This window comes from Lathyrus oleraceus, chromosome 5 (genome assembly GCF_024323335.1).
Source record: "Lathyrus oleraceus cultivar Zhongwan6 chromosome 5, CAAS_Psat_ZW6_1.0, whole genome shotgun sequence".
Classification (NCBI taxonomy): domain Eukaryota; kingdom Viridiplantae; phylum Streptophyta; class Magnoliopsida; order Fabales; family Fabaceae; genus Lathyrus; species Lathyrus oleraceus.
In genome coordinates, this window is record NC_066583.1 from 381,652,965 (window position 1) to 381,664,451 (window position 11,487).

General features: G+C 43.3%; 1 protein-coding gene across 1 annotated transcript; it reads left to right on the forward strand.

Moving 5' to 3' along the window:
- The first annotated feature begins 3,914 nt into the window (after positions 1-3,914).
- On the forward strand, positions 3,915-7,684 carry LOC127080861 (uncharacterized). Its single transcript, XM_051021151.1, has 4 exons — positions 3,915-4,293; positions 5,778-6,286; positions 6,352-6,690; positions 6,836-7,684. Exons 1-4 carry the CDS (start codon positions 3,915-3,917, stop codon positions 7,682-7,684), a joined length of 2,076 nt encoding a protein of 691 aa, XP_050877108.1.
- The last annotated feature ends 3,803 nt before the right edge of the window (positions 7,685-11,487 follow it).

Consider the following 11,487-nt stretch of genomic DNA (forward strand, 5'->3'; position numbering starts at 1 on the left):
TATATTTCACTATTTATTATCTACCTTCGATCATAAATTGTTCACTTAGTGACACATCGTTTCTTTGAAACCGAAATACACTTTCTTTGGAATTCCATGTACACCCTTTTAGGACTCCTAACGAATAGTCCGCATTGCTACCTAGAGTTGTTTGGCCCTTAACCCAAACACTAATTCCTTCTTTTTAGCTAAACACCTTATAGTGGCGCCCTGCTAGTCCACATATCGGTTAATGTTGTTTCCCTCTATGGTAGAAATCTCATTTCTCTTATGGATTCCAAGACACTTTCACCTTTCAATTTCAAACAATACTTATTCAGTCACTTGTTACAAAGTTCCCCTATTCTGTGACTTCGGTCACTTCACTCCGTTCATCCCATGATGCACTCATATTATATCTTCCTTCACTCCATGTGATATACCTATTCTTTGAGCCAAATACACTATACCTTTGCATTCCATCTTGTACCTCCTTGTGAACCAAGAGTTGTTTGGCCCTTAACCCAAACACCTAATTCCCCTCCTTTTTCAGTTGTTCCAATATAGTGATACAGCATTGTAGGCCCTCACTTGTTGGTTCATACCTGTTTACTCTTGGGTTCATCTTTTCACCCTTGTTGGAGTTCATTCATACAATCCTTTGGTTCAGACCATACCTGAGATCACAATTCTTTTCATCTCCCGCCTCTAGTTCTTCGAACTACGGAGCTCTGAATTACTCATTGCACTATGAGGATATGTAGGCATGAGGGCCCCAATCCTCACCGAGCACTTTATCTATTCCTTTTCTTTTTCCCCATTATTTTGCGAGTAATCTTTAGATAACACCTATTGAGCGAGAACAATCGAAACGGTTCCCATGGAGTACCATGGATGATTGGGATGCTAATACCTTTCCCTTGCATAATCGACTTCCTTACCCAATATATCTCTTTCCCCTGGGTTTTATCAATGTTTTCCCTTCCCTTTGGGGATAAATAAAGTATGATGACGACTCTTTTGTATGTTCGAGCGTGTGATATGTTCGGGTATATTTCCGCTAGCTTCAGCTGGCGGCTCTGCTGGGGAAACTTTGCTACTTGGAGTGCTTCCTAGTCGCTAAAAGGAGTCGAGCCTAGTTTAGGTTATTCCCTCGGTAGTTATAGGTGCTTACCTTTTTAGATTTACTCGATTTTATTTATCGCATTTCTTACTCGCTTTATATTATGGATATTATATGTTATACTCCATGTTGGGTTGGGATAGACTACATGAGAGGAAAGCTCTGTAACCGAGCTTAGTATACACATAGGATAGACTCGTGGATAGTCGTGTACGCCGGTGTTTCGCGCGTTGGGTTGTCACGAGAACCACACCCAGACTAGATTCACTTGGAAGTACTTTTGTCCTGTGAGTATTCACTATGGCAGGGTATTTCCATTTCGAGTCGATGACTCTGAGAGACCTTCTAGGGACCACCTTGGAGCATAGTCCACACCTGTGAGGGGGATATGGGTTTTTATTGCAGGAAATCATAGACTATACCTACCTTGATACTCATGTTACGTCGAACCTTTAAACTTACAATAAACGGCATATACAGATTGTTCAGAACATACCAGAGTTTTTAATCTATGTGACTTATATCATCCCATTATTACATTATCATTCATCATGACAAAAAAAATTGCATATGCATTTCTCTTCCAGGAATCCAAGAGTCCAGTTTGTTTACCAAGCATTCAAAGCGAAGCATGAATCCCGAGAGAAAGAACATTCACAATTACAAGTTCGTAGAATCTCAGTTGTCCGTCTTGAGAGGACTTAGGGCACGTTTAGATCTGGGGCACAAAGATGACTTCAAGGAGTCTTATGGTAATCTTTTGGGTATCCTAAACACCAAAGTCAACCTCACTGTTGTGCACACTCTGGTGCAATTCTACGATCCTCCACTGAGATTCTTTACATTCAAAGATTACCAATTGGCACCTACTTTGGAAGAGTATTCACACATTCTGGGTATTAGGATCACGAACCAAGTGCCTTATGTTCGCACTAAGGAACTTCCCAAATATCAAGACCTTATTGAAGCTCTACATATAGGAAAGAAGGAAGTGGAATTAAACTTGAAACCTAAGGGTGAAATTCATGGCTTCACCTCCAAGTTTCTAGTGGACAAAGCTATTGCCTTCGCCGAAGCTAGGAGTTGGACGACCTTCAACGCCAATCTAGCTCTACTTATCTATGGAATCGTATTGTTTCCGAATATGGAGGAATTCGTAGATCTGGCTACCATTCATATCTTCCTAACTCATAATCATATTCCTACTCTTCTTGCTGATACTTACTACTCCATCCATGTAAGGACTCAGAAGAAGAAAGGGACTATCATCTGCCGTTCCCCTTTGTTGTATAGATGATTTATTTCACATCTACCCAGAAAAGGCCCGTTTATTGAGAACAAAGACAACTTGAAGTGGTCCCAGCGAATCATGTCCTTGAACACTGAAAACATTTCTTGGTATTCTCGAATATACGACGGTGTCAAGCTCATCCTCAACTGTGGGGATTTTCCTAATGTACCTCTTCTTGGTACAAAAGGGGGAATCAATTACAATCTGAGGTTAGCACTACGACAAATGGGATACCCTATGGTTGACAAGCCTGATCTCAAGAGTGTAGAAGGTTTCGTCTTATATGAAGGGGTCAAAGATCCAGAACTAATCAAGAAGATTGTCAAGGCTTAGGAACGATTTATCCTCAAGGAAGAGCAGAGATGGGTAAGAAGGATTGCATTGCCAAGGAATATTACACTAGATGGGTCAAAGACAGAGTTAGTGAGATTTTGTTGTTGTTTCCGCCTGAACCGTCCATGAACGTCAAGCCTCTTGAACCAGTGAACCATCAAAATTCTGAAGTCGATGAATTGAAAAAGGTTATCAAGACCCTAGAGAAAGAGAATGTTGATCTCAAATCTAGACTTGGTAAGATCTTTTTGGAGAAAGAAACTTTGAAGTTCAATCTAAATCAGAAAAGAGATAGGGTTCGTCAAGAAGATGATGAGGTACAAACAGAGGTGTTCAAAAGACTCAAAGTGGGTGACACACTCAAAGGGACTTATGCCAGTTTGACAACCAAGAAGAAGCAATTAGCCGAAACTTAATACCGGGCCAGCAAAGCGGAGCTCGAACATATGGAACAAACCAAGAAACTCCAAAGTCTGCTAGAAGCTTGCAAGAAAGAGCCGAAGGATGAGCAAAGCCGTAACAAGCAGCTAGAAGTCACTCTCCACCAGAATCAGTACGAGATAAACCAGAGATTGGAAGAGATTTACAAGCTAAAGGAGCAGTCACATAAGAACCTGGAAGACACCAACCTACTACCACAAGTGAATGGGCATCCTGAAGATCTCCCCAACCAGGAGAAAACAGTTGTGAGAAGCGTTCCAAGCGAACTAGATCATGACTTACCACCTGAAGGGAGTGCGAAATTAGGAAAATGGGGCGCATGCTTGTCCCCGAAGTCTCAGACTTACTACGAAGAGTTGTTATCAAGATGTTTCTAATTACTTCTCTTTAATTTTGATTTGTAATTCACTAGGTTGATGTCTGATAGAGTCGATGTTGATACTCCTGTAGCTCAGTGGGTAGTTCCTTGACATGTACTTGTATACCGTCTTCTCGATATTGAATAAAAGAGTTTATCGGCTTTTGGCTTCATAAACTGTCTCTCTTTATGCTTTGTATTTTCTTGTGTTAGATAAACAAACTCACATATTCCTTGGAATTGTTTTTCCTTTAACAAAAATGAATATAATGTAAAAAATAAATGTACACATCAATCTTTTCGCATACATACATGCTTCCACGCATTTATTTGTCATAAGCGCCAGAAAATAAAATGCTTACTCTCGCCATTTTTCCACAACAACAATGATGACTCATCATCAATACTACACGCGCTCCAACAAATCAAAGATAATGGTCGAATACGGAGCTGACAATGCTGCTGCCCGTGAGTCCCTCGCCCAAGTTCAAGGCAAAATGAACCTCTTCAGGGGCAACATAGAGACCATCCTGGAAATTCTCCAAACTCAGAGGGCCCCTGCCTCTATTGCTACCAATGTCACCCATGTTGCTGGGGTGACCAATCCTACTACTGCTTCTGGCACTACCTTTGAAACTTCGGCGGAGACTGTGGTGCCAACCACTAGGAACCGTCAGGTGGTCCCTGCTGACTCCATTAGGCTTGTTGCTGCCTACCTGCGGGGAATGCCCCCACACTTTGCTGCTCATCTCGCCAATGGGGGGGGGGGTTCTTCCCTCACCCGACTCTCTCTGCTTCTGCTGCTGCTGGAAACACTAGTTTCCTGTGGGGTGTCCCCGCTGTCCAAACTCCTCCGGTCGGTGCTGCCAATCTGAAGACCAACCAAGGTCGGGTCCCTGACGACACCCCTGATGCTGAGGATGACTACCGCGGCCTACGCCTCCATTTTCAGATCCCCGCTCAGACTGCTCAAGCTGCGAGCGCAAGTCAGTTCCCGACCATTCTATTTGGCTATCCTGGGGAAACCTCCATGCCCATGCTGACCTACACACCTACCAATCCTGCACTCCAGCATGTGCAGACAGGGGCACCCCAGGCTCCCAATGCTCAGGCTGGAGGACAGTATCCTCAGACGGTTCATCCTGCCCAAACCGTACCACCGAGTTTCTCTTACCCACCTCAATTGTGGTTTATCCCAAACATGCCCACATAGATTACTCCAGAAACTTCCCGACCGGCCAGTCAGGTCGCTCCTCTCGCTACTGATCCAGCCAAACTGGCGAATTATCAGCTCTTGGACGACAAAATAAGGGTCATCGAGGGTTCCTCCGCCTTCGGCATAGACGCTCGAGACCTCTGCTTGGTCCTGAACATGGTACTCCCGCAGAAATTCAAGGTGCTTAACCTTCCGAAGTACAAAGGCCTCAATTGTCCTCGCAGTCACATCACCATGTACTGCCGGAAAATGTCCTCATACATCGATAATGAAAACCTCCTGATCCATTGCTTCCAGGATAGCCTGTCCGGGGCTTCCCTGGATTGGTACATGGGTTTGGAACGCACAAAGATCCGGTCATGGAGAGATCTATCCGAGGCATTCCTAAAACAATATAAGTATAACTTTGATATGGCTCAGACAAGATTTCAATTACAGAATCAGTCACAGAGATCTAAGGAAACCTTCAAAGAGTATGCTCAACATTGGCGCGAAATGGAGTCTAGGGTCCGACCAACATTATCTGACAATGAATTGGTAGATATCTTCATGGGTACACTGTAAGGGTTGTATTTTAAGAAGATGATCGGCAGTTCATCAACAAATTTTGCTGATATGGTAACCATTGGGGAGCCTGTAGAGAATGGGTTGAAATCGGGGAAAATCACATACACGACCGTACCGCAGACGACAAACAAGAGGCCGTATGGGGGCTTTTTTAAGAAGAAGGAGGGGGAAGAAAATGTTGTGACGGCGAGTGCTCGCCCCCAATATCAATTTTTGATGGCCCCTATGCCATATTACCCGTATCCATACATCGCCGCAACTCAATATCAGCAATCGCCATTCCAGTACCAAATGCAGAAAGGGAATCAACAATCAACACCCGCTTAGAAAAATCCGAACCAACAATATAACCGTGACAATAAAGGACAAAATCGAGGTCAGAACAATAGAAGCAATTTTGGTAGTCGTCCCCAATTCGATAAGATTCTAGTATCGTATGCGAAATTGGTGTCGTATCTGATCCACGTAGGGGCTATCGTACCAAGAGAACTCCCAACAACCTCTCCTCCCTTTAATCACAGTCACAATCCTAATGCCACACACGCTTTCCACGCAGGGTATATAGGACACTCCACCGAGGACTGTTGGGCTCTCAAAAAGAGGATCCAAGAGTTAATTGATCAAGAGATCCTGTCTTTCTCTGAGGAAAATACCAACGTGAAGGCTAATCCCTTGCCAAACCACGGTGGTGCAGCAGTCAATGCTGTGATTGAAGAAGAAAATGTTGAATCTATACTAAGGGCTGAAGAGGTGAAAACTACGATGTCCGTTGTGTTACAGAGGCTTGAACAGTTTGGGTTTTTAGAAGGTGTACATGATGATTGCGCAGTATGCGAGTTTGATCCGGACAATTGCGACAAGCTGAGGGATTGTGTGCAAGAACTGATGGATCAAGGTTTAATACAGTTCTCCAAGTCTAAAGCAGCAAAAGAGGTGGTTGTAATTGAACCAATAATGATTGTGTATAGAAAGAAGAAGGTTGAAGCTCCTCCCAAGAGGATTCAGCCGATTCATTTCCGTGTTCCCACCCTGTCCCGTATCAGAATACCAAGGCAGTGCCTTGGAATTATGAGACTACAACGTATTTGGGAGGAAAAGAAATCCACATTCCTGACAAAGAAATCGTCAACATTGCTGGAACGGGAGGCATGACTCGGAGTGGCCTTGATTTCGCTCCAAAATACACTCCTAGGGTGTCTCCAGCACCCACAGTTATCCTGCCTAAGGAGAAGGTCATTCCTACTCCGACTCCACAGGCAGGGGCAATCGTACCTGCCACTCCGAGCGTGACGACTGCTCCAGTATCGACTAAGGTTATTGACAATAAAGCTGCAGAATCTGAAACGTCTAAGGGTAAAGGGCCGATAGTTGAGAAAGAACAAGTTGAAGATCACAAGAAGAGCATCACTTTTGAGGAAATCCAAGAATTCCTCAATTTGATCAAGAAAAGTGATTTCAAAATTGTTGACAAGTTGAATCGGGCTCCATTCAAAATATCAATTTTTCCTTGCTATTGAGAATTTTGAGGCTCGTCGCAAGGCATTGTTGAAAGTTCTAAATGCCGCTCATGTGATGCAAGATATCACGGTCGATCAATTTGATGAAGTGGTCGTTAATATCACTGCCAGTAGGTATCTGGGATTTAATGAAGCAAAGCTACCTCCCGAGGGAAATGCCCACAACAAAGCACTACAAATTTCGGTCACATACACTGACTCTCTCCTATCTCGAGTCCTTGTTGACACTGGTTCTTCGCTTAATGTATTGCCAAAATCTACATTAAGCGAATTACAGTTTAAGGGGGCCGAGATGAGGACCAACACACTGATCGTCCGAGCTTTCAATGGTTCTCGAAGGCAGGTTATTGGAGAAGTCGATTTGCCTATCTGCGTTGGACCCCACCAGTTCAGCATCACCTTCCAAATCATGGATATCAACCCAGCTTATGGTTGTTTGTTCTACAGACCATGGATTCATGCCGCTGGGGAAGTCACTTCTATGTTGCAGCAGAGGCTAAAGTACTTGATTGATGACAAACTGGTAATTGTGTGTGGTGAAGAAGATCTGTTGGTCAGTGAACTTTCCTCTTTCAGATATGTTAAAACAGATGAGGGGATCGTTGAGGTTCCGCTTCACTGTTTAGAGTTTAAAGAAGTCAGTTCTGCTACTGCCAATCACAACCAATCTTCCGCTACCATCCTATCCATAGTGACAAGTGCCAAGCATACATTGGAGAAAGGCCCACTTCCCAATTGGGGTAAGGTCGTCAATGTGGCAAAGAAGCGTGATAAGTTTGGTATCAGTTATCACCCAGCAGCACGCAAGGCAAGCCCGAAGAAAAAGAAATTCAACCTGGTCAAAATGAGCATACTGTAGCAGTTATTGGAGAGTCCAGCGGTAGCAAACCAGGGGCACCCATCCTCATTCGCAAATGTCCTCCAGGGTTCAAGCTATTGAATGTCCACCATGATTCCTATAGTGTACTCGGAAAAAACGTAATGCATTTTGTTTTCACAATCCCTCGTCCTCGCCTGAAACGAGAGGATAGCTTGGAAGGGAGTCCATGTTTAAAAGTATTATGTGAATAAATAAAAAGTACTTTTTGCATGCAAAACTTGTGTTCCCTTTTCTCTCAGTTATTTTCCTTTTTTACTAAAAGCAACGAAATGGCATAAAATTTTCTTTTTCTTTTTTCCCACTTTTCTAAAAAAAAGCATACTAAAATAAGCTCATCATATGCACAGCAAACAAAACTATTGATTACAACATGGCTAAAATCAATTGTAAATCTGGATTTCCGATCAACCAAGCTGAAGACGACAATGAGGAAGAGTGTGAATTACCAGCTAAACTAGCACGGCTCCTTGAGCATGAATAAAAAGAAATTCAGTCGTACAAAGAACCAGTGGATGTCATTAACTTGGGTTCTGAAACTGACAAAAGAGAAGTAAAAGTCGGGGCATCTCTGGCCAAGCATGTACACTCTGAGTTGGTAGAGTTATTGCGTGAATATGTTGATGTCTTCGCTTGGTCGTATCAAGATATGCTAGGATTAGACACCAGTGTTGTCGAACATCACTTGCCACTCAAGCCCGAATGTCCTTCAGTCAAGCAGAAGCTCAGAAGGACCAGACCCAACATGGCACTCAAGATCAAGGAAGAGGTTAAGAAGCAGCTAGACGCTGGCTTCTTAGCCATTTCTGAATATCCACAGTGGGTTGCTAATATCGTTCCAGTTCTGAAGAAAGATGGTAAAGTCAGAATATGTGTAGACTATAGAGACCTCAATAAAGTGAGTCCAAAGGATGACTTCCCTTTGCCTCATATTGATGTCTTGGTTGATAATACAACTCAGTTTTTTGTCTTTTCTTTCATGGATGGGTTCTCCGGGTACAATCAGATAAAGATGTCACCAGAAGATATGGAGAAGACAACTTTCATCATGCCTTGGGGAACTTACTGCTACAAAGTCATGCCATTCAGTTTGAAGAAAGCAGGGGCAACATATCAGCGCGCCATGGTAACCCTCGTCCACGACATGATTCATGAAGAGATTAAGGTTTATGTGGACGACATGATTGCTAAATCCAAAACTGAAGAAGATCACTTGGTGAACCTGGGGAAATTGTTTGTCAGACTCCAAAAGTTTAAGTTGCGCCTGAGTCCGGCTAAATGTACTTTTGGGGTCCGATTCGGTAAACTCTTGGGTTTCATAGTCAGTCAGAAAGGTATTGAGGTTGATCCCGACAAAGTTTGATCCATCCAAGAAATGCCAGCTCCCCGAATAGAGAAATAAGTCTGAGGTTTCCTTGGGTGACTTAATTACATCTCTAGGTTCATATCACATTTGACGGCTACTTGAACCGATATTCAAACTGTTGAGAAAAAATCAATCGATTGTGTGGAATAACGATTGCCAAGCGGCATTCGATAAAAATAAAAAGTACTTGCAAGAACCACCAATCTTGATACCACCGGTTCCTAGTAGGCCTCTCATTATGTACCTCACAGTGCTCGATGAATCTATGGGTTGCATTTTGGGTCAACACGACGACACAGGCAAGAAAGAACATGATATCTACTATCTCAGTAAGAAATTCACTAAATGTGAGACCCGATACTCACTTTTAGAGAAAACTTGTTGTGCTTTGACTTGGGTCGCTCGACGCCTGAGACAATATATGATTTGCCACACTACTTTATTGATATCCAAAATGGATCCGATAAAGTACATCTTTGAGAAGTCTGCTGTTACTGGTAGAATATCCCGGTGGCAAATGTTGTTAACCGAGTATGATATTCAGTATGTGACCCAGAAAGCAATAAAAGGGAGTGTTTTGTCTGACTACCTTGCTCACCTACCTGTCGAAGGTTATCAACCGTTGAGGTTTGACTTTCCAGACGAAGACATCATGTTTATCAGAGATTTCACTATGCCAGGCTTCGAAGTAGGCCCTGAGGAAGGCCGCAAACTAGGATCGCGATGGACGCTCGTGTTCGACAGTGCTTCCAATGCTCGAGGCCATGGTATAGGTGTTGTTATCACTTCTCCAACTGGTTTCCACCTCCCATTTACCGCTAGATTGTGTTTTGACTGCACCAACAACATGGCAGAATATGAAGCATGTATTTACGGTTTAGAGGTGGCAATCGACTTAAGAATCAAAGTTCTTGAGGTATACGAGATTCAGCTCTGGTAATCAGTCAGGTGAAAGGTGATTGGGAGACTCGGGATAGCAAGTTGATACCTTACAAAGAGCATATCAGAAAACGGGTATCCTATTTTGACGAAATCTCTTTTCACCATATTTCTAGGGAAGAAAATCAGTTGGCAGATGCTCTAGCCACGTTGGCATCTATGTTCGAAGTCAAATGGGAGAATGAAGCACCATCCATCCATATTGACCACTTAGATGAACCAGCACATTGTCTAGCAATTGAGGTTGATCCTGATGATAAGCCTTGGTTCTACGACATAAAGACATTTCTAGAGAAACGACAATATCCCGAAGGTATATCCATTACCGATAAGAAGGATTTGAGAATACTCTCTTCCAAGTTCTTCCTAAACGGTGATGTGTTATACAAAAGGAATTATGATTATGTACTTCTCAGATGCATGGATAGACACGAAGCTAGTAGGATCATAAAGTCTATACATGAAGGCTGCGAGGGTGTACATGCAAAGGGTCCTGCTATGGCCAAGAAGATCCTTCGGGCTGGGTATTATTGGACGACAATGGAGGTTGATTGTTATAACTTTGTTAAAAGATGTCACAAATGCCAGATATATGGTGACAAGATCTTTGTGCCACGAACTCCGTTGAATGTTCTGACTTCTCCATGGCCTTTTTCTATGTGGGGCATCGATATGATTGGGATGATAGAGCCCAAAGCTTCCAATGGGCATCGATTCATCCTAGTCGCCATCGACTACTTCACAAAATGGGTCAAAGCTTCTTCATATGCTAATGTCACTCGACAAGTGGTTACCCGGTTTATCAAGAAAGAGATAATCTGCCGCTATGGGATACCTAGCAAGATCATCACTGACAACGCTAGTAATCTCAACAACAATATGATAAAGGAGTTGTGTGAAGAGTTTAAGATCGAGCACCATAACTCTTCACCATACCGGCCCAAGATGAACGGCGCTGTAGAAGCAGCTAATAAGAATATCAAGAGAATCGTCCAGAAGATGGTCAAGACATACAAGGACTGGCATGAATGTTACCCTTCGCTCTGCATGGTTACAGAACCTCGGTCCGCACATCCACTAGGGCAACTCCATACTCCTTGGTGTATGGGATGGAAGTTGTCCTACGGATTGAAGTCGAGATCCCTTCACTCAGAGTCATCATGGAAGATGACCTTGATGAAGTTGAATGGGTTCAATCATGGTATGACCAGCTGAATCTGATAGAAGAAAAGCGTTTGACGGTCATCTGTCATGAGTAGCTATACCAAAGACGTCTCAAACGAGCTTTTGACAAGAAGGTTCTTCCTCGTGAGTACCGCGCAGGAGAACTCGTGCTCAAAAGGTATTCTGCTATTCATTCAGACCCGCGAGGCAAATGGACTCCCAACTATGAGGGACCTTTCGTCATTAAGAAGGCTTTCTCAGGTGGGTCTCTAATCCTCACAACAATGGATGGGGAAGACTTTCCCTCGCCGGTGAA